This window comes from Myxine glutinosa, chromosome 10 (assembly GCF_964187855.1).
Source record: "Myxine glutinosa chromosome 10, kmMyxGlut1.1, whole genome shotgun sequence".
NCBI lineage: Eukaryota > Metazoa > Chordata > Myxini > Myxiniformes > Myxinidae > Myxine > Myxine glutinosa.
This window is the reverse complement of record NC_136270.1, coordinates 6,887,761-6,911,625: the sequence shown is the minus strand read 5'-3', so window position 1 is coordinate 6,911,625 and position 23,865 is coordinate 6,887,761. Positions and strand designations below refer to the sequence as shown.

The window sequence follows — 23,865 nt, the reverse complement described above, 5'->3', positions numbered from 1 at the left end:
CTCAATGCCAAACAGGAAATTAGAGCTGTCTCCCTCGACATATCACGTGCCTTCGACACGGTCTGGCACCCCGCTCTGCTCACCAAACTCTCCTCCTTTGGTATCCATGGAAATCTCCACGCATGGCTGGCGGACTTCCTCTCTAGTCGTCGTCAACGTGTGGCCCTGAATGGGTTTCTCTCATCTCCTCTTCCTGTTCAGGCTGGAGTTCCCCAAGGCAGTGTTCTGGGCCCCGTGCTTTTTCTGGTCTTCATCAATGATCTCTCTGACTCTCTCGAAAATCCTCTCTATCTCTTTGCTGATGACTCCACTCTCTGCCGCTCCATTCCTCTTCCCTCAGATCGGCAGTCTGCTGCCTCCTCACTCTCTGAAGACCTGGACAAAATCACAGACTGGTCAAACAAGTGGAACATGTCTTTCAATCCTGACAAATCTCACACTCTTACTATGTCTCTCCGAAAAGATCGACTGGACACCATCCCATCTACTTTCTCAACAATCCTCTCCAAGAAGTTCTGTCGCTCAAGATTTTGGGTCTCACTATCTGCCATGATCTTTCTTGGGAAAACCACATTTCCAAGCTGGCCTCCAAAGCCAGTCGCCGACTGGGCATCCTCCGTCGTGCGAAGTCCTTCCTCGGCACACCTGAGCTCCTCACCACATACAAGGCTTTCATCCGCAGCTCAATGGAATACTGTTCTCCCCTATGGGCCGGTGCTCCTGCCTCACACCTAGCTCGGCTTCACGCTGTTGAAACCAAAGCTTTCAGAATTATTGGAATCTCCCGCGATGAAGCTATCTCTGAGGGCCTTTCACTCACTCACCGCAGGCAGGTAGGTGGTCTTTCTGTCTTCTACCGACTCCTCTCCGGCCTTGCACCCCCAGCTCTCTCTGTGCTCTGTCCCCCAAATATTCCTACAGGTCGCACAAGATCTGCCAGCAACCCTCTGATGGTTAAACTGCCGAAATCTCGGCTCTCCGCTCACCTTCACTCTTTCATTCCTCTTTTCTCCCGCCTCTGGAACAAACTCCCTCACTCCCTTCAATCCCACTCCTCCCTCCAGGTCTTTAAAACAGCTGTTCACCACCATCTCTTATCTTCCCCCATCCAAAACCTTGATCTTTTCTACCCCCGCTAATTCACCCCAGATCCACCTTGTTTGAAATTCCAACTTCTTTCCTGGAAGTCCTGGCAGTGTCCATATGTTTTATACCTCTCCCACTGCCCCCTTCCCACGCCCCCCCCCCCAAAGCCCTCGCCCTCTCTCAGATCTCTCGATGTCTCCATGTCTCTCGGTCCCTGCTCTCAAATGTTGTGTTTGTGTCCTTCCCCCTCTCTCCCCATCTTGTCTACCGCTCCCTATGTTATATGTTTTATGTGTCGGTTTGTCTTTCTGTGTGATTAATGTTCGCTCTTTCACGAGCCTCGATATTGTATACAAAAAAAAAAAAAAAAAAAAAAAAAAAAAAAAAAAAAAAAAAAAAAAAAAAAAAAAAAAAAAAAAAAAAAAAAAGTTATCGTGGTAACAGGATTGTTACCTAACATGACCTGACCTTTGACCTCATGACCCCAAAATCGAATCAGTTCATCTTTACCTCATTATATGGTGTTGTTGGTGCCCTGGTGTTGGGCTAGCGGCTAGGGTGCCGGCTTAGGATCCTAGGATCCTGGGTTCGAATCCCGGTCGATCGCTGAATTAACGCCAGGGGGGTTGACTCAGCCTGTCATCCTTCCGTGGTCGGCTAATTGAGTACCAGCTCACTGGTAATTCCCTGTTTGTCGTTAAAGGCAGCAAAAAGGGTTGGCGTCAGGAAGGGCATCCGGCCGTAAAACATTGCTTCAAAAAGGGGACCGAAAAACAACAACAACCACGGTTCCCGAAAAAGGCCAACCCCCGCTTTGCGGGGAAAAATGGCCTCTAAAGGTGGGTTTTTTTTGTTTTTTTTTACCTCATTATACATACCTGCACCAAGTTTGACTAAGATCCCTTGAACTTATCGCGGTAACGATATTTTCAAGTTATCGCGGTTCTCAAGTTATCGCGGTAACGAAAACCTATCATGGACGGACGGACGGACAACCTGAAAACATAATGCCTCCGGCGACTTCGTCAACGGAGGCATAAAAATAAAAGTTACAATTCCACATCAACATGGGTTAAATATGTGTGCTAATCCGTAACAATCAGAATTAAAGAGAACCGAGGCATAATCTAGGAATTTAATCAATCTGTTTGGCATTCCCATCTGAGTCTGACTCATGATGCACAGAACACAGGTTCATAATGTCACATGTTGTTTATCCGCTGCTTACGAATGTAAAAGCGCACCTATGTCTTCCTCTTGCACATGATTTATGTAAAAGATTTCTGCATGAGCACGAGATCGTTAAGAAAATTCAATAATGATTATGTACTAATGTACAAAAAAAAGCTTTGAGCAACTTGCAAGTTTTCAGAACAAAATGCTCTTTTCTTTTGACCTGTATCAACATTTTACGGAGGTCAAACAAAACGGTCGTTTAATACAGTGTAGCGGAATTGCTGAAGGATATCTGTTCTTGCATCGAAAGCTCAACGAAGAACCAAAACAGCATTTGCGGTACCTATAGTGATCACAAAGGTTACATCACTTGCTCTTACCATTTAATTCATTGTAGTTACGGAAACAGAAGTCAGAAAACATTTGCAATGTGGGTGAATTCGGGTGTTTAGCAAGCACAGCACGAGTTTGAGAAAAATACATTTAATTTTTGTACAAACATTCAAAAATACAATGCAAGTTCGGTGGCATGAACAAGAGCATTCGTAAGCTGCAAAAGGTATCGCTTAAAACACACCCAAACTTCGTAGAGTTGGTACTGCAGTTCTAACTAACTTGAAGTTAATACAACTTGGCTGATGACCAACATCTGGTCATTCCTTGCACAATGCACTGCAATCAATAACTGTCGATCCGACGCCACAAAACAGGCGTGTCGGTATTTAAAAAGAGCATCCTGGAATGTTAGTTAAGCACTCCCTTACATAACGATGGAAGAACAAATCGATATCCTTATTTGCATCCGATAAAATTGGGTTTGTGACGTACAATCAAATAGATTTTAAAAAGAAACATAAAACTTCTCCATTATTTAAAGCATTATTAATGTAAACCTGCAGCTTTTTTGAAAAATATAAAGTTGTAACAAGTGCCCTCAGGAAAGAAATGTTGACAAACAGTGGATGTTTACTCGATGAAAAGTAGGGATTAAAAAATTAATTCGAGCAAATTGGAGTCGCAACCAACAGTTTCATACAGCTGCGTTTGTCATATTCTGCCTCAACAAATCCGTTTTTCAAACCTTTCAGAGAAAATGGAAACAAGTTTGTCATTAATGAATGTCCTGTTCCTTTGCGCACAAGAGGTTACTGATGCAAGATAAAAAATATAATGCTTGCAAAGTGGTAGAGGCAAATGTCATGTGGATTGTAAGGCATGTACACACACTAACCCGTGTCCAAAGCACTTCCGAAATACTTGACAGCAAAAAAAAACAACAACTTTGAAAGCATGAATAGACTTCTCTGAACGTTTAAAGTTAATCCATTAACTTGAGTTGTGCAGTTGTAAAACCATTCGTGTCGGACGGCTTGTGAAAGGCTAGTGCAAACCTTCCAAAAACAAAGCCATCAAAAGTGCAAACAAACTTGCGAATACTATTTCCTCATACTTCACTCGACATTAAATTCACGTCATCTTCAAGTTCTACATAAAGCTGTCCTAATAGTGTTTAGCATTTCAAAACCTTGGAAAAGTAATGTGGAGATGCATAGGATATCCATAAAAATGTAAGTGCTTTTGATTCTGTTGAACCATTTATGAGCTTAAAGAAAAATAATAATTGCACAGGAGTAGATGACTTATTTAAAATAACAAAAAAAGGTAGCAGGTTATGATGGACTATACCCTTCCAAAGAAGCTATATGTACCACAAGGACTACGTCGCTTGCAATTTACACGTGCGCATCTTGCCCGAATAGTGGAACTGCTTTTTCAATGGAAATCTAATCGATCCTCCCCAAAAAAAATTTAAAATATTATTCTGTTGCATTCAAAAAAAAAAGTTTTTTTTTGCACTTGAAGAAAATTCAATAAAAGCCTCCCCCTTTCTGCCTTCACAGCCAAAACACTACAAATGATACTCACATTGCCTTTACAAGGTTTGGCTTCTGATGAGCAAGGCATTGCATTCTTGCAAAAGGACAGGTAGAGGAATAAGCCTTATATTATTTACGGCGAAATTAAATACAGGACCATAACCTTTTGCCACATAAACCCACAAACTTTTGCAAATGTTCCCTGGGATTGTCAATTAGAACAAAGTACAATTTTAGAAACCAAGCACATGGTTTATAATGCACCGCAGATCGGCCAAAAGGCATCGAGATGCTACCAAAAAGTTTCAAAAGTCCCTAATATTGCTTCCGCAAAGCCATGTTGGTGCGTTAACATCTCGAGCTGCACACTATTTGAAACAGGATGGTGGCACCACTCATTGAAACTACAGGAAGTTAAAACTTGTACAGAAATCAGCTGATACGATACACACGTGGCAGACTTAGTGTTGCATAAAAATAGCCTCAAAAAGGCAGTAAAGTCTTGAAAGCTGTCTAGTGTTATATCGTTACAATCGTGTTCATGTTAAACATTTTATAAACGGTTGGACCAAAATGTTATTGGATGACTCAGAGCAAGGGATCCCTCTCTTGATTACACTGCAAGACTCATTGGCATTTCACTTTCCCATGAACCAAAAAACAAAACAAAGTGGATCTCTTCAAGACCTTGTGTAACAAACGAGCTAATCTCAAAAGCTCCGAGATCCCATTGGTACCGAATACAGTTTCAGGTGGGGATCTTTGTACCGTCACTTTTTTGTCCCAACAACTAAATGCGTTGCTCATTCCGCAGGCTCTGCAGCCTCCATTGGGGCTGCATACTTGAGTCTAAAAGTGCCTGCAATGACAGAAGCAAGACTTCAAAGACTGAAAATAAGTCAGTTAAGAAAAGAAAATAAGACAGATTCCATCTCAAGCTTCCCAACTTGCCTTGGGTTATGGTGGACACACACACACACACACACACACACACACACACACACACACACACACACACACACACACACACACACACACACACACACACACAATTAATTGAACAGTATCGGTAAAAGAAAATAAGAGATTCCATCGCAAGCTTCCCAACTTGCCTTGGACCACCTGACCTCATCCATCCAAATCTTGTCAGTTCCAGCAGGCCTCAACTATTCACCTACCGACCAACTTCTTCTTCTCCTTACTGAGATAATGCTTTCTGATTAACTCTTAACAGTTTGTCAGCCTTTCTATTTATTTATTTATTTAGGTGACAACGTACTTCCATTTTAACTCAGAATTTCCATTCTACATCTCACCTTTATTACTCCCATCCACATTGTTTATTCATCTGTCAATGTACACCATTTCTCTGCCACTGCATTATCGGTATATTGATCCTCCAACCTCCACTTAAATTTAATTTTTTGTGAACCTTTCATTAATTCATTTAGAGCCAAAACAAGAGGGTGGAAAAACACGCATCCAAATCTGGCAAATGTTGGAAAAATCTGAAATTCTCACCCATTCCATTTTCTATCCTGGTACCAATTGAACAACCTTCTCTCACTATTTCCCTTCCACCATTTATTGTTTGTCCATTCCATTCCTCCTTTCCTGCCTATGGGATACCCTTAACACCTCCACCCAGTGATGTTATTCACCAGAGTGTTTCAAATCTGTACATCGTTCACACGACAAGGAGAAGATTGTCATGGGGACCGCAAGGCTAACCCCCGCTCTAGTAGGGAAAATGGCCTTAAAATGCATGTTGTTGTTGTTGTTTGTTGTTGTTCACACGACACATCATTCATCCTGATGGGAATTACTGTTCTGTAATAGAGCCTAAGCAATAATTGCATGATGTACTTTTATCTCAATAGCACATTCTGCACTCTTATCCCCAGCAAGGGGTATAGAGTAAATGCCAGATTTCTGGGTAGCAATATTCCATCATGTTGTCCATGTAAAAAGGGTATCGTAATGATGACAAATGGAGATTATGGATGGAAAACACAAATGATTAAGGGAAGTAAACTTACTCTGACTGCAGTCCATGGTAGGTTGCTTGCAATCACTAGCTCGGTGGCCACTACTACCACAGTTGTAGCATGACAGGCCTTGTAAAGTGCCTCGCCGAAGCACTCCCGTGGTGCTGGCTCGTGTTGGAAGGGTGTACTGATAGTGCACAGCTGGGGTTGCTGCCTGAACTGGGTATGACTGCTGCAGAGGAACGTGGTAATAAGCCTCAGCAGCATTGCGGGGATACTGCTGTGGAGATGTCACCGTGGATGAAAGGCCATGATCATTAGAAAGACCTCCAGCAAATGGTGATGTGACAGGGGCAGGAAAATAAAAGGCTGCAGCGGGAGTTGAAACTGCCACAGTTGATGGCACTGAATGTGGTTGCTGTTGTGGTTGTTGTTGTTGTTGCTGTTGCTGCTGTTGGAAAAAGACAGTACTACCCAGGGATAAAATAGGGAAACCAATGAAGGGAGTGGGAAATGGTTGTAGATACTGATAACCCAATGTCTGGCTTCTGCATGGACCACTTTTGCCATTGCTGTCTCCACAGCCCGCATCACAGCCACATGACATGCACTCGCTACAGCCTGCTGGCCTGCATGTTGCTTGAGTTGGTGGTCCACAGGTAGCAATGCTAGATGCCGGACTGTTCATGGCTGCATTTTCAATGTCACACCCTCCATTGCGAAGAGAAGGCCCACCATAGCTAAATATCGCCGATGTGCCGGCTTGTGCAACTTGCCGGGGAATGGCAAAACCACCACGGCCTGTAGTGCATGCTGCGGGGATGCCAGCAGGAGCACCAGGTGCTGGTAGCTCTTGTGGTATGAGGGTGGGTTTTGTTCCAATACCATCAGCCTCGGAGCCAAAAGTGAGCGTTTGCTTTTGGCATTCAGGCTGAGAGTTGCTTCTTGGGGTCTCTTTGATACCATATGAAGGAGCAGCAGCATCAACAGGAGACTGGGAATGAAGTGATCCAATTTGATTGACATTGAGTGGGTGCTGTGATAAAAGTCTCATTGCATCGTTATTATCTTGGCTAGAAGCCGATGAAAAAGCGGCAATTGGTGCTCTCGGACCACGTACAGAAAAACCCTGACCAACGAGAATGGATGGAAGACCTGAAGAAGCTGAATGAGTTGGGGCGCAGGTCACAAAGCGTCTTGAAGATGCATTGTAATCTTGTAACTGCGGTCTGCCATCAATCGCTGACGACATTCGGTTTACAGAGTCTGTGTCAGATGTTGAAAGAGTGCTGGTACCAATGTCCTTGTGTCGGTGGAGTGGAATGCATGTGGCAGATGATCCAGAAGAGAAACATGGATGACCTTTGCGCATCGACGTCTGCATTGGCACTACCTGTGCTGTTGGTCGGATCGTGCATATTGCAGGATTATGGTGAGCAATGAAGACAGCAGGTTTCTCCAAACCTTGAACGTCTGGAGGATGGCGTCCTGCCATTGCTGTCAAATAAAACAAAAACAAAAAAACAATTGGGTGAAACACAACACTTCTTCACAGTCAAAATCGGGTCAAAAACACAAGCAACTCATAATGAGGAATAAATCTAATAATTCACACAATGACATGATTATCCAAACTCAAATATTTCCACAATATCCAACTTTGTTGAATGGTGCTAATAGAGGTAAAAAATATTGAGTGGTGTCGTGGCAGAGAATTCATCAGTGATTAACATTACGAGTTTTTAATTGCTTTATAATAAATACTACCAGCTGGAAGCCTATGGTAAAATACCACGATGGAAAAAAAACAAACTGGGATTCGTTGCTCAACCAAAGAGCTCCACCCTAGGGATGTTGCAAATCATTCGTCCAAGCAGCCACTCAATGGATAATCAACAACACAAAATAACTCACAGAACAATGTAATTTGAAATACTGAGAAAATAAAAAGCACATTTTAATTACACAGAAAATGTGAACCAAAAGTAAGTAATTTACCTATATCCCTCAAGTTACTGATGTCATCTTTGCTTTCCAGGCTGCTCTCCCTTGAATCTTGAAGTTGTGCACAAGGAGAATCAGAACCCCCTGTAGGAGGCAACAAGTTTCCAAAATAGTTTGTGCATTATAAATTCAATCCACAGAATCAGACAAATAATGAAAAAATTATACAACAACAGATCAAAAGTCAGACAATCACTCAGAAATGGCCACCAATATCCATTTTGCTTTGACCATGTGCTCCCATGATTCGTCTTTGGCCATCTTTGGTCATTTTGCTTGTCTTTGGCCATTGTTGAGCAACGAATTATTTATTTTTTTCTCAATAATAATGCTCATTCGAATGACAGCAATGAGGATGTGCAAAGGTGTTTAAAAAAAAAAAATACAGATGTTGAAGCTCATGGAAGAACACAAAAACATGGGGCAAAAGTTCAACAAACAGAAAGTGAGCCGCATGGGAAACAGGTGGACAAGAATGGATGGAAGCACCACAGCACAAGGAAAGGAGTTGCAGGTGAAAGTGAGGATAGTGTCTCAGTGGGAGTTGAAAAGTTCAGAGATAAAAATGGGATAAGTTTGACAAATGACCTGTTAAGTATTTAGAAGCATATCCTTGGGGATGGTATTCATAAATCACTCCAAGCCAATCGAAATTACTGACAAAAAAAGCATCAACAGTTTAAGCTAGAATGGCAGTCGGTAGAGCACATACCTCTGCCAAGCTGAACCGTTTACGTTTTCTATCCCACTGATATAGTGGGGTGCTTGGATGCTCAGTCATTTCAAGTTGATGCAAAAGTTTACTTTTTAGTATCGCCATCACGGTTAGGGTCTATAAGAACACTTTTGGTCAGAGTGGCCAACGATCAGCACCCATGAGGGGAAATGGAGGGCATGGGGGAAATCTGACCCCGTCAGGCAGCTAAGTGAAATATTGAAACTTGTAACTTTTCATCTGGTCACATCAGGAGGAAACGTTCCAACTCATGGTCGCTGCTCTACGAAAGCTCGTACCTCAGTTCTTTGCCTTTGATCACCAGAATTACACCTGGTGGATCCCCCTTCCTTATCAGAGACTGAGGGGTTCTCCCAGAGAGCATCCAGGAGGAGTTTGAGGAGGGACAATGGAAGACAACTTGAAGCAATTGGCGGTTCTCAGCCATACCAATTGATCAAGCCCATGAGCAGGCCAACAAAAGGGTGAAAGGAGTTGGTGGCGTCATCGGACTCACAGAGCACCCTGCCATGTTGGAACGGTGGATCGTGACTGACCCGGAAATTAGTGGTGTCGTTGAGGAAAATACTGGCATAAATGATGATGATGACGATGACGATGAGGGCTCCCTCACCATGAGGAAGGGTGTGCATCTCAGGCCCGTTTTCAGCGTCAAGTCAAGGACCTGATGGATGTCTTGCTAAACAGAGGGAATCCCTTTGAGGAGAGCAGTGGGAACCTGGTTACATTAGACAACAAGGTGTGTGTCACCAAGTCCTTGCCACCTCTGTCTGTCTATTGGAATCTACGACACAAGAGCAATACGACAACTTTAGGAAAGATATGTTTGACTTGAATAACGTACTTCTGACAGAGCCAATCACACAAAACAACTTCTTGTTGTTCCATGGCCCAAAAACCTGGAAGAAGACAGCAATTAAGAGGTGAATTCAGCACTTCAAACAGCATGCGGAGCTGTATGGACAAGCTTTTGTTGTGCACGATAGCCGAGGAGGAAATATGGAGCAGTTTTTCCGGCACAAATCTTCCCCATACTCACCTGCATTGTCATCTGAAGGGTCCATCAATTATTGTACCAAGTAAGATATATTGGTATACATTATGGAAGCGAGTGCAACTACCGCCCTTTCTGGGGACGAGGAGCTGGTTGCGCCAGACATTTACAAGGTCATCGTTATCGATGGTGGAGCATTGATGCACTCACTTACTTGCACAACCATCCAAGGCAAGTCATTCGATTAATATTTCAACAAGGTATTGTGCCCAGGGGTCCAGCAGACTTGAAACGATCGAAGAGAGTGGACATTGTCGAGGATCAGTATCATGCAATGACATCAAAGGGTCCACAAGGGAAAAATGAGGAACGAGTACCCGACAACATGTCTGTCTGGTAATGTCAAACCCGACAACATGTTTGACCGTTTGCCCTTCACGTGACTCGTGGTGGTCCCTCTCGGCTCTTCCCCCGTTGGTATTTTTGTGCACATAAGATTGTTCACGGTTCTGTTTAAATATTATTTAAATATGTATAACCTTTCCCCTTCAGTGTTTTACTCAGTGGTATTTTACAACACGCTGTTTTTCTTCCTATTTAAAAGGCTTTTCTCAATTTCCTCTCCAACTCATTCCACCTCAAAAAAAAGAAATTCAATATCTTATACGTCTCCCTCACTACATGGTCTAAATTCACATTCATTCCATCCCTCCTCCATCATTCTGAACCGGATTGCTAACTTGAAAATCACAACAAACCCAATTTGTTTTCAATGTTCGTCTTTCATTAATCATCCACTTTCTAAACTCCCCTCTTGCCCCTCCCATCCAAATGCCTCCCCTTGCACCTACACTCCTAAACTCCCCCCTTGCCCCGCCACTCTTAAACTCCCCCCCTGCCCCTCCACCCCTGAACTCCCCCCTTGCCCTTCCTCTCCTGAACTCCCCCCTTGCCCTTCCTCTCCTGAACTCCCCCCTTGCCCTTCCCCTCCTAAACTCCCCCCACACTCCTCCCCTTCAAAACTCCCCCCCAACCCCTCCCATTCAAATCTCCCCCCATACCATTCCTCTCCAATTCTCCCTCCTCCCCCCTCCTCCTCCTCCTCCTCCTCCTCCTCAAAGCTGCCTCCTCCCCACTTCGTCTCCCTTCTATCTCATACCTCCACCCCCCCCCCAACCTTCTTCTTTCCTCTGCCCCCCCTCAAACAACCCCTCACTGTGCCTCATCCCTTCACCTTCAAACCTTTCATCCTCCTCATCCTTCCCTTTCTTGGAACTCTTCTGCAATCGCTGACACACAAACAACTGCTCTCCCTACCTCCCCCTCTCATCCTTCATCTTACCCTACTCCTCCCCTCCCCTGTCCTGTACCCGATGCTCCCCCTCTCTCTTCATTAACGGTATGGACCTCAAACATCCGGGGCCTTCGCTCAAACCTGACTGATCTCTCCATACAGGTTGCTTCTGACAATCCAGACTTGATCTGCTTAACAGAGACTTTCCTCCTTCAAGATGTCTCTGATTCCTTAATATCTCTTCCTGGTTACTCCCTCCTCCGGTATGACAGACCTGAGCCTCGGCCTGGTGGTGGGGTGGCTATCTTTATCAAAAACTCTCTTCCTCACTCTCCTTGCACTGCCCTCTCTCCTCCTCACCCCCAGGAGTACCTCTGGCTACGGCTTCCTCTCCGCTCCCACCTTTTGTTCATATGTGTTCTGTACCGTCCCCCAAACAGTGATGACTCCATCTACATTTCACTGTCTGACAACATGGACCAACTTCTATCCACTCATCCCAACTCTCTCTTCCTCATATGTGGTGACTTCAATTGTCATCATGCCACCTGGTTGGGTGTGGGTTCCTCTCTCACCAGTCATGGCACCTCAGCAAAGGACTTCTGTGACTCACTGGGATTGACACAATCTGTCAATTTCCCGACCCGGATCTCAGCCAATGGAGTATCTTCTCTTCTAGACTTGGTTATGACTAACTTCCCTGCTAATGTCTGCTGCTCTTCTTCTGCTCCAATCGGTTCTTCTGATCATGTGCTTGTCAAAGTGGACATCTCTCTGGCCATTCTCAGAGAGCCTCCTCAGCGTCGACGAGTCTGGCATTTCACTCAGGCCGACTGGGACGGTCTTCAAGCAGCCATCAATCGTCTGGATTGGTCTCCCATCTCCACTGCCTCTGACATCAATTCTTCCTGGGAATACTTCCAAAGCAAACTGATCTCTCTCATGCACAGATTTATCCCATCTCGCCTTCAGTTGTCTTACCCTTCCTCCCGTCCATGGTACACTGAATCTTGTGGTGAGGCAGTTGCCCTGAAACAACTTGCCTTTGCCTCTTGGAAGGCTAATCCAACTGAAGGAAATCTCAGTTCCTTCCACCGAGCTCGGAACAAGTGTGTGTCTACCCTCAGGAGTGCCAGGAAGCACTATCTCTCCTCACTCAAGAATGAACTCTCAAACCTGTCTCCTTCCTCCAAATCCTGGTGGCGTCTGGTCAAGTCCGTTTCTGGTGTTTGTTCCCCCTCCATCCCCTCCCTTACCTCAAATGGCCACACAGTTGACATCGCACGTGACAAAGCCGAATGCCTCAACTCTGTGTTTGCCTCAAAATCCTTAGTCCCAAACCCATCTCTCTCTGTTCCCACCTTTCCCAGTCGAACCAAACTGCTCCTGGACTCTGTGACCTTCTCTCCTGACAAGGTGGAGGAGTTTTTGTCAAACCTCGACTCTGATTCTGCAACTGGACCAGATGGCATCAGCCCACGGGTCCTAAAATCCTGCTCTGCCGCTCTATCTCACCCTCTCTCTGTTCTTTTCACCCTATCTTTTGCTCAAGGTCATCTGCCAGCATCCTGGAAATCAGCAAACATTACCGCTTTACACAAAAAAGGTGCAAAAACAGATCCTTGCAACTACAGACCAATCAGCCTGCTCCCAATTATCAGCAAAGTCATGGAATCCATCATTGCTTCGGATATGAAATCTTTCCTCTTCTCCAATGGCTTGATCTCTGATCATCAATTTGGTTTCAGACCAGGTCACTCTACTCTGTACATGCTGCTTCTGCTGTCTCAACAATGGATGGAGGTCCTCAATGCCAAACAGGAAATCAGAGCTGTCTCCCTTGACATATCACGTGCCTTCGATACGGTCTGGCACCCAGCTCTGCTCACCAAACTCTCCTCCTATGGTATCCATGGAAATCTCCATGCATGGCTTGCGGACTTCCTCTCTGGTCGTAGTCAACGTGTGGCCCTGAATGGATTTCTCTCATCTCCCCTTCCCGTTCAGGCTGGAGTTCCCCAAGGCAGTGTGCTGGGCCCTGTGCTTTTTCTGGTCTTTATCAATGATCTCTCCGACTCTCTGGAAAATCCTCTGTATCTCTTTGCTGATGACTCCACTCTCTGCCGCTCCATTCCTCTTCCCTCAGATCGGCAGTCTGCAGCCTCCTCACTCTCTGAAGACCTGGACAAAATCACAGACTGGTCAAACATGTGGAACATGTCTTTCAATCCTGACAAATCTCACACTCTTACTATGTCTCTCCGAAAAGATCGACTGGACAACCCTCCCATCTACTTTCTCAACAATCCTCTCCAAGAAGTTCTGTCGCTCAAGCTTTTGGGTCTCACCATCTGCCATGATCTTTCTTGGGAAAACCTCATTTCCAAGCTGGCCTCCAAAGCCAGTCGCCGACTGGGCATCCTCCGTCGTGCGAAGTCCTTCCTAGGCACACCTGAGCTCCTCACCACATACAAGGCTTTCATCCGCAGCTCAATGGAATACTGTTCTCCCCTATGGGCTGGTGCTCCTGCCTCACACCTGGCTCGGCTTCACGCTGTTGAATCCAAAGCTTTCAGAATCATTGGAATCTCCCGCGATGAAGCTATCTCTGAGGGCCTTTCACTCACTCACCGCAGGCAGGTAGGTGGTCTTTCTGTCTTCTACCGACTCCTCTCCGGCCTTGCTCCCCCAGCTCTCTCTGTGCTCTGTCCCCCAAATATTCCTACAGGTCGCACAAGATCTGCCAGCCACCCTCTGATGGTTAAACTGCCGAAATCTCGGCTCTCTGCTCCCCTTCACTCTTTCATTCCTCTTTTCTCCCGCCTCTGGAACAAACTCCCACACTCACTTCAATCACACTCCTCCCTCCAGGTCTTCAAAACAGCTGTTCACCACCATCTCTTATCTTCCCCCATCCAAAACCTTGATCTTTTCTACCCCCACTAATTCACCCCAGATCCACCTTGTTTGAAATACCAACTTCTTTCCTGGAAGTCTTGGCAGTGTCCATACGTTTTATACCTCTCCCACCCCCCCCCCCTTCCCATGCCTTCCCCCCAAAGCCCTCTCCCTCCCACAGTTCTCTCGATGTCTCCATGTCTCTCGGTCCCTGCTCTCAAATGTTGTTTGTGTCCTTCCCCCTCTCTCCCCATCTTGTATACCGCTCCCGATGTTATTTGTTTTGTGTGTCTGTTTGTCTTTCTGTGTGATTAATGTTCGCTCTTTCACGAGCCTCGATCTTGTATACAAAAAAAAAAAAAAAAAAAAAAAAAAGCCCCAGGGAACTGGCAGAATTTTTTGACAAATACAAATAACAAGAAGGAACTGTTCTCAATGCCTATCGATACAGATTGTGCAAGTGCAGTTTGCAGGTGACAAGGATGTCTACAGTCACGTGAAAAAGTAAGTACACCCCATGTAAAGTTGTGACTTTTTCAACATATTTCAACATTCAGCTATTTGATCTTCATTTCAACAATATTGAGAGATAAAGGTGATATAATATAACAAATAACATGAAACATTTACAGTTTGTAGTCCATTGTATAATTTAAATAAACATAAATGCAAATTTCGCATGTGTAAAAAGTAAGTACACCGCTACATTTATCACTACTTCAAATACCTAAAATTAGAATCAGGTGCACCACCTCAGGTGCAAATGATTAGAACATCGTTAGAGAGGATCTTGGAGGAACCTGTCTTATTTAAACCTCAGACATTTAGTTTAGTTTGCTCTTTGTTGTTGAAGTGTGCGGCGTCACCATGCCTAGATCAAAAGAGCTCTCTGAGGCCTTCAGAAAGAAGGTTATAGATGCCTACGAGTCTGGGAAGTGATTTAAAAAGATCTCCAAAGAATTTGAAATCAATCATTCAACTGTCCGGAAGATCATCTACAAGTGGAGAAGATTCCAAACAACTGCCAACTTGTTCAGGCCAGGCCGCCCCAGCAAGTTCAGCCCGAGAGCAGACCGCAAGATGCTGAAAGAAGTCTCGAAGAACCCCAGAATGTCATCACGGGACCTACAGGTAGCTCTTGCCACTGTTGATGTCAAAGTGCACGAGGGTACCATAAGAAAGAGGCTGCATAAATTTGATCTACATGGGAGGTGTGCCAGGAGGAAACCATTGCTGTCCAGAAAGAACATCAGGGCAAGACGAAAGTTTGCCAATGAACACCTCGGCAAAGACCAGCACTTCTGGAACAATGTGCTCTGGACAGATGAGTCAAAGGTAGAGCTATTTGGCCACAGTACCAGAAGACATGTTTGGCGAAAACCAAAGACAGCATTTGACCTCAAGAACCTGATACCAATTGTAAAGCATGGTGGTGGAAATATTATGGTTTGGGGCAGCTTTGTTGCACCAGGGCCTGGGCAGCTCACCATCATATAATCCACTATGAATTATTCATTGTACCAGAAGGTGCTTGAGGATAATGTGAGGCCATCTGTCGGAAAGTTGAAGTCAACCGAAGGTGGACCTTGCAACATGACAATGACCCTAAACATACCAGTAAATCCACCAAGGAATGGCTGAAAAGAAAGAAATGGAGGGTTCAAAGTCAAAGCCCGGATCTAAATCCCATCGAGATGTTGTGGGGGGATTTGAAACGAGCTGTGCATGCAAGAAACCCCTCAAACATCGCACAGCTGAAAGAATTCTGCATGGAGGAGTGGGCAAAAATTTCTCCCAGTTGATGTCAGAGACTGGTAGACAGTTATAAGAAACGCCTACTTGAGGTTGTTTCTGCCAAAGGGGGCAATACCACCGATTAGAACCAAGGGTGTACTTTCTTTTTCCACATGCGAAATTTGCATTTATGTTTATTTAAATTATACAATGGACTACAAAATGTAAATGTTTCATGATATTTGTTATATTATATCACCTTTATCTGTCAATATTGTTGAAATGAAGATCAAATAGCTGTATGTTGAAATATGTTGAAAAAGTCAAAACTTTACATGGGGTGTACTTACTTTTTCACATGACTGTACATCACTTCAGGTGATCAAGTCCACAATGTTGGGAATGGACCTCCTATGGGCCCATGCAATCACGAGGAAGCAGACACTCGCGTCTTCGTACAATTCCAACAAATCAGTGAAAATTCACCCTCGCCAGGCACTCCACTAATAGGCCAAATCTGCATCCGGACCTTAACCAAAACCAAATTAGTTTGTTCTTGGCAACTACCCAAATCATCCACCAAGTTTTGTCATAAACCATTCACAACTTTTCGAAATATTGTGCTATATATTGTTCTTTGTGAGCAGGTAAAATCAAGGCAATGACTTAGTTATTTGAACATTTTCTTGCATCCCATTTCTTTGGCAATGGTATGTAGTATAGACTGATAGCTTCCACCTTTTTGGCCATACAATCCTGCTGTGTACAGATAGCTGCTAAATTTTGATTGCCTCCTCCACAACTACCTTAAAAAGCACAACTTTCAGGGACGCCTCTTCACGGTGGTTGTTCCCACCCTCTCCCCAACACAAGTCGGGGGTCAAATCTTCCCCATTCTTCCCTGCTGCCTGGTTCTGTCAGGGCAGCAGGATCATGGTCAGAGTGCTGATCGGTTCATATGGATGGGCCCTTTCCCTCTTGTCTTTACCCTTCACTCTCGTGTCTCTCGTGTCACTCGTGTCACTCGTGTCTCTCGTGTCTCTCGTGCCTCTCTCTCTCGTCTCTCTGTCGTCTCTCTCTCGTCTCGTCTCTCTCTCTCCCCTCTCACGCCCCTCTCTCGTCTCTTGTCTCTCTCTTTCCCTCTTGTCTCTCTCTCTCTCTCTCTCTTGTCAGATTGAAACTCATTCCATGTCCCAATTTAGTGAACGTTTGAGAAGCTCATAATTCGACTTTCAGTTCTGGCAACATCAGTGACTGGATTTCCTTGCGGGTTTGATACAGTCCCATCATAACGACCGGTCCTACTCATTAAATGACTTTGCTCTTCCCTAGTAGCCATTTGGGTGCTTTAAAACCTGGGGGAGGGGAGGGCAGATCATCCAGCAACATAGCTTTATCTCTTACATTTCTGATCAAGTTGTTTTCTTGGCATGTATAGAGGTGGTTTGCCATTGCTTTCTTACTTGCAGTTTCTACAATAGATGATATCTACTAGACCAGATGTTATCCCAGCCATAAACATATCCATAAAAAGATACTTTAAAGCATACAATGATCAAACCCACAACCCCGTACAGCAGATGAGGTTTTGGAGAATGTTTAAGATATTGGCACACAACGGCTAACCCTTTGTAAAACTACAATTTTTACTGTCCAAAATTACACTCATGGACATTACATGCTTGGCTTACTAGGTCGTGACTGGCTTGACTGCCCAATGTGAGCTGGACTCTGGAAGAGGGTAGAAGGCATCGGGAATACGCTGTTAGTTATGGTGCAGGCTGGTGGTTCGGAACTGTACAGTTTCTCAGCACGCTCCCTGCAATAAAGGGCAGAAAAGTAACTTGCAGTGATTGGGTGGAATTGGTGACCCTCCACCTGACGTCGTGAATGTTTGCTCACAATTAAACAATGCGACTAATGTTATGTTCCTGTCTTGCATGCAATAAATGTAGAAACTCCTCCAACCATATTCTGATAATAAATCACTCGTAAAACCGTTTAATGGTCAGGGTACACTCTATGGTTTGTGTCATTGTTTTCCAGCAGAAGACCAAGGCACAAACAATGGCCTACCCTTTTCACAAACAATACCAAGGGATGATTATAGGGAAACAAAATAAGAATTGCAAATAAATAAATAAAAAGTACTGTAGTGAAATCGTATTCGTACTGAACCCGGGGTGATGCTCGCTGCTCGTTGACACCGCTAGGGGCGTGACTATAAGACCCGCTGCTGCGAACGGTGCTCCGAGACTTCTCCTGTGACATGTTACATCGGTAGCCTCGCTAACGGTACGCCTGTATAGAATATCCAGCTTGCTTGCATTGAATGATATGAATGGACCCATGAGATGTCGCATCGTATACTTATTGTGTATTTCTACTTTACAGGATGATGTGAAGATCTAAATGCAATTAAACCAACCATTGGACTAAAGTTGTGTGGACCTGATTGGTTTTCCACAACACTTAATTGCATTTAAGATCCATGGCTGGCAACAAGACGCTGACGGTGTCCATCTTCAGCGCCGACCCGCAAGCCGCGGATGGTGGCTTGCAGCTGAAGCACTGGCTCAGACAATTGCAGAATCTTTTTGATGAGCCTGAGACTGCACCGACGGCTGCCGCGAAGCTAGCCACTCTCCATGCTAAAATCGACTACCGGGTGTACAACGCTATTGCTCAATGCGCGACGTAGGACCTCTCCATCGCCGAGCTCAAACGGCTATACATAAAGGAAAAAAGCCCGGTGTACGCACGCTATTTGTTGCAAACGCGACGTCAGCAACCCAACGAGGCGATGGACCATTACGCCCACGAGCTCCGGCAGCTTTTGCTGGACAGCGTCAGGGAGCCACGGACTCCCGCGCAGGCTCAGGATGATCGTCTTTTAGATGCCTTCATTGCAGGGGTCTCCTCCCAGGAACTAAGGCTCAAACTCTTGGAGAAGACCGACCTGACCTTCGCTACGGCACTCGAGCAAGCGACAGTATACACCGAAGCACGGATGCAATCGAACACCTACGAACGCACGCGCCTTTTGGCGGGCACCACACTACACGCCCGGCCGGAGAGTGCTACCGCCGAAGACGCGGATCCGCTCGCTGAACTCCGGGATGCTCCGGAGGATGACCCAGCCCTGACGGCTGCCGTTACGACCAGCAGACCCAAGGCCTTGCGCGGGGCCGCATGCTTTTTCTGTGGGGGGCCTCGTCATGCCCGGGTCATGTGTCCGGCACGTGACGCTATATGCCATTTGTGCTCGCTAAAGGGACATTACGCGAAAGTGTGCAGGAAAACGGCACGCGGCTCGCGGCACATTGACTCGCGCAGTCGCGGTCGCGCGGGCGCAGCGACCTTGAATGGGCTCATTGCGGAGCCCGCGAGCCGAGCCCGACACCCGGCGCCTTACCCGACTTCGAAGGGGAGGGCCCCTCTCTGCGGACCCCTGGGCGCTCAGACGTCCTTGGCGGGCGTCACCGGACAGCCACCACCGTCTCATTCTCCATCGGGCACAAAGGCCGTGTCCTTGGCCAAACTCCGGGCCACGCAAGGGGCTTTGAAACCTCGCCAAGCCCCAGCGGAACGTACTCCTCGAGTCGTCCACGAGCTAACAGCGCCCCACGCCCCGACAAAGGAGATAAGGGAGCTTTCAAATACTACGGAGGCCTTTTGCTGCCAAAAATGTCAAAAGGCGATTTCGAATACTACGGAAGCCTTTTTCTGCCAAAAGTGTCAAAAAGGCGATTTCAAATACTACGGAAGCCTTTTTCTGCCAAAAATGTCAAAAGGCGATTTCGGATACTACGGAAGCCTTTTTCTGCCAAAAGTGTCAAAAGGCGATTTCAAATACTACGGAGGCCTTTTCTCGTCAGAATTGTCAGATTTTGAATCGCGAAACACCGGAATGCTGGGGAAAGCCCTCTGATGACGATAATGGATTCCCCATGGTCAACGCAGACTCCGGCCACGACCGCAAAACTGCTGCTGGCGTAGGATCCACCCGCGAGGCTGGTCCGACCCATTCGGGGGGCTCAGTCCCGCTCCCAGCAGCCTCGTCTGGCCTGGCTCAAGCCCTTATTCCCCTCATGGTTGAAGGCCATTGTGTTCGGGCCTTGGTGGATACAGGATCTACGGATAGTTTTATCGACCAGCGACTTGTGCTCAGGCATGGATGGCGGATCTGGCGGTCTACGAGACGGATCTTCATGGCTTCCCAGGGGCTTCGGCTCAGCACGAAGGGGGAATGCCGATTGAAACTCGTGCTAAAGGGACGGGTTTTCCCTGATGTACACCTTATGGTTTTACCCGCATTAGGTGCTGATATTCTGTTAGGACACGATTTTCTTAAGCTGCATGGACGTCTGGTAATGGAGTTTGGTGGGCCTGACACTCTTGTTGTGGGGGCGGACGACGCGCTTGCGGTGTGCGCCCTAGCGCAAATGGACGTCCAGCCGCTTTCGCTGTTCCCCAATCTAACCTCCGACTGCACCCCTGTCGCGGTAAAATCACGACGCTACTCTCGCGCTGACATGCAATTCATTGCGGACGAAACGGCTCAGCTCTTGAAAGATGGCATCATAGAACCTAGTAGGTCGCCGTGGCGCGCCCAGGTCTTGGTGGTGCGCAGCGAGGCCCATCGCAGACGCATGGTAATCGACTATTCCCAAACGATTAACCGCTTTACACAGCTGGATGCCTACCCCCTTCCGGGGATGGACGCGCTAGTGCAACAGATGTCCCAGTATTCGGTCTATAGCACTCTCGATCTCCGTAGTGCGTACCACCAGATCCCTATCTCTAGGGCGGATCGTATCTATACCGCATTTGAGTCGGGGCAGCGGTTGTACCAATTTACGCGATTGCCTTTTGGGGTAACGAACGGGGTCGCTTGTTTCCAGAGGGCCATGGATGACCTCGTTGCGCGGGAGCACTTAACCGATGTTTTCGTCTACCTCGATAATCTTACGGTTTGTGGATATGACCAAGGGCACCATGATGCTAATCTGAAGCGCTTCCTTGAGGTCGCGCAGCGGTATCACTTAACTATGAACGAGGATAAGTGCCAATACTCCCTACGCACGATAGATCTTCTGGGGTACACCGTGACCCATGGCTCTGTCGCTCCGGATAAGGAGCGTCTGCGACCTTTGCTCGACATGGCCCCTCCCTGCGATCGGGCGTCCCTGAAGCGCTCCCTTGGGCTGTTCGCCCATTACTCCAAATGGGTGCAAAGTTTCTCCGCGAAACTTCGCCCCCTTGTGGCCTGCGACACCTTTCCCCTGAGTTCGGCCGCATTGACGGCCTTTGAAGGCCTTAAGACCGACATCGCCCGAGCCGCCGTGGCGACCATCGACGAGAGCGGCTCGTTCGTTCTCGAAAGTGACGCCTCGGATCAGGCCATCGCGGCGACCCTCTCCCAAGGGGGGCGTCCCGTGGCTTTCTTTTCACGGACTCTTACCACCGCTGAGCGGAGGCACTCGTCCGTTGAAAAGGAAGCGTAAGCGATCGTCGAGTCTATTCGGCGATGGCGCCCGTACCTACTCGGGCGGAGCTTCCAAATCATCACGGACCAGCAAAGCGTTGCGTTCATGTACGACACCTTACACGCCCAGCGCATTAAGAACGAGAAAATCACTCGCTGGCGTATCGAACTCGCCGACTTCTGTTACACCATCAAATATCGCCCGGGGAAGGATAACCAGGCCGCCGATGCCTTATCACGACCGGCTACATGTGCTGGTATCACCTCTTTGGAGGGCCTACGGGTGCTGCATGCCACTGCGGGCCATCCCGGCGTAACGCGTTTCGCTCATTTTGTGCGGAGTGGGAATCTCCCTTACTCGATTGACGATATCCGCCGTATCTGTCGCGACTGCGCTATCTGCGCGGAAATCAAACCGCGTTTCTATAACCCTCCCATGGGGACTCTGGTGAAGGCTACACGCCCGTGGGAACGCTTGGCGATGGATTTCAAGGACCCATTGCCGGTGTCGTGCGGCTCTCGCTATCTGCTCACTATCGTTGATGAGTACTCGCGATTCCCCTTTGCTTATACGTGCGCGGACATGACTGCTGCCACGGTGATGCGATGCTTACAGAACTTGTTCTCAATGTTCGGTTACCCGGCCTATGTCCATACCGACCGGGGTGAGGTCTTCTTGTCTCAGGAGGTGCGCGGCTATCTGCTCCAAAATAACATTGCGTCTAGTTACACCACGCCGTACAGACCCCAGGCTAATGGGCAGATCGAACGCTTCAACGGGATTATCTGGAGGGCCGTCATGCTCCACCTCCGGACCCTCGGCCGGGGCCTCGATAAATGGGCTTGGTCGCTACCTGCGGCGTTGAACTCGATCAGGGCTCTCCTGAGTACGGCAACCAACCAAACTCCCCACGAGCGACTTTTCCACCACCCCAGGAGCTCGGGGTGTATACGGTCTTTGCCCAGTTGGCTCGCTGGGCCCGGGCCGGCCTACCTTAAACGGGTGGTTCGCACGAGCAAGTACGACCCCCTAGTGGACAAAGTGCAGATTCTCCAGGCTAATCCTGAGCATGCTCGTGTGATGACGACTGATGGCCGTGAGACTACTGTCTCCGTTCGTCACCTTGCCCCTTGCGGGGTCGACGACCTAAGTAGGGAATCGGACGAACCGATCGAATCCATCTATGAGACTATGGCCTCTCCCGACGCTCCCATCGCCGAAAGTCTACCGACCCTCCCCTCGCCGAGACTACCTGGGCCCGACGACTTGGAGTTACCCCCTTCGTCACCCGACCCTGTTGGCGCCTCTGACGCCGGGGACACAGGGATACGTGATGCCGTACCCGGGGAATTTCGGACGCGTGCTGGCAGAGAAATTCGCCGCCCGGCCCGATACGGTTGGGTCGACTGATATTCCGCACCCTATTCGTACTGACGCTCACTCGCTTTTAGCCACGCGGCCGTATAATTCTGACAGGGGGGGTGAATGTAGTGAAATCGTATTCGTACTGAACCCGGGGTGATGCTCGCTGCTCGTTGACACCGCTAGGGGCGTGACTATAAGACCCGCTGCTGCGAACGGTGCTCCGAGACTTCTCCTGTGACATGTTACATCGGTAGCCTCGGTAGCCATGTTACATCGGTAGCCTGATTGGTTTTCCACAACAAGTACATCTTACAAATACAATTTGCAGCTTTACATTTTAAATTTGAAAAATGCTGCACAGCATTAAGCAACATTTGCAACTTCAGGAATTTCTGTGAAGAAAGTCAAATATTGACCATGGAATGCATCAAATGGCTTAAAGGGGAACCTAAATGTTCAGACCACCTCGACACTAATCTATCTCTTGATACACTACAACATAGATATGATGTCTTTTTTCCGATTTCCGATTTATAAAGTAGATAGGTTTGCGATTAAAGGATAAAATCTTCTTCTTCATCACATTTAGCCATGACGTCACACTCGGAAGTCGACCGCTATATCCTTACTGTCTACGGGTTACATTTAAATCAAACGGCGAATCATTTTCTATTTTTTACAAATATGCCCAGTTGTTGCGTCATTTGTAGTTGCATTAATACAAACCGAGATGGTTTCATGCTACACCAATGGCTGAAAAATCCGAGGGTTGCCAGAAATTGGATGAGGTTTGTCCGAAGTACCTGAGTGTGGATCGGGACGACAAAATGTTCGCTTTTGTGCTCGGAACATGTTACAGAGCACTGTAATGAAACAACAGAGATGGCTATAGATATTGTGGTTATCTATCCACCATGATTGAGAGAAGATGCCATCCCATGATTAAGTGGACGAACCAGTCGCTCAAAACTGTGCGAACACCATGTCTACCAAGCCAGCAGCAAATGGACACGGGTGACTTGAACGGTGAATCAAACACCTGTGTTGGCCTGCCAGCGATCAATCTCACCTCGCCACCATCCCTCCCGAATGATCAACTATTATGCCATATGGAGTCTGGTGGCCCACATTCTTTGCATGTAATTGGGTTCTCCTCCCCATGTGTGAATACTTTGGAATCGGAACAAAACAATTAATGTCTGCCAGTTTTATTTACCAAAACCC

At 46.9% G+C, this 23,865-nt stretch overlaps 1 protein-coding gene across 3 annotated transcripts in view; it reads right to left on the bottom strand.

Moving 5' to 3' along the window:
- Positions 1–2,729: 2,729 nt before the first annotated feature.
- Positions 2,730–23,865, bottom strand: part of LOC137434260 (zinc finger CCHC domain-containing protein 14) — an 89,764-nt gene continuing 68,628 nt past the window's right edge. For all 3 annotated transcript variants that reach the window (XM_068127091.2, XM_068127092.2, XM_068127093.2), the window contains 4 exons: positions 17,479–17,606; positions 8,126–8,215; positions 6,179–7,624; positions 2,730–4,998 (listed from right to left, as the gene is read on the bottom strand). In XM_068127091.2, coding sequence (XP_067983192.2) covers positions 4,943–4,998; positions 6,179–7,624; positions 8,126–8,215; positions 17,479–17,606 — 1,720 coding nt within the window. In that variant the 3' untranslated portion in view covers positions 2,730–4,942. The remainder of the gene's footprint in view (positions 4,999–6,178; positions 7,625–8,125; positions 8,216–17,478; positions 17,607–23,865) is intronic.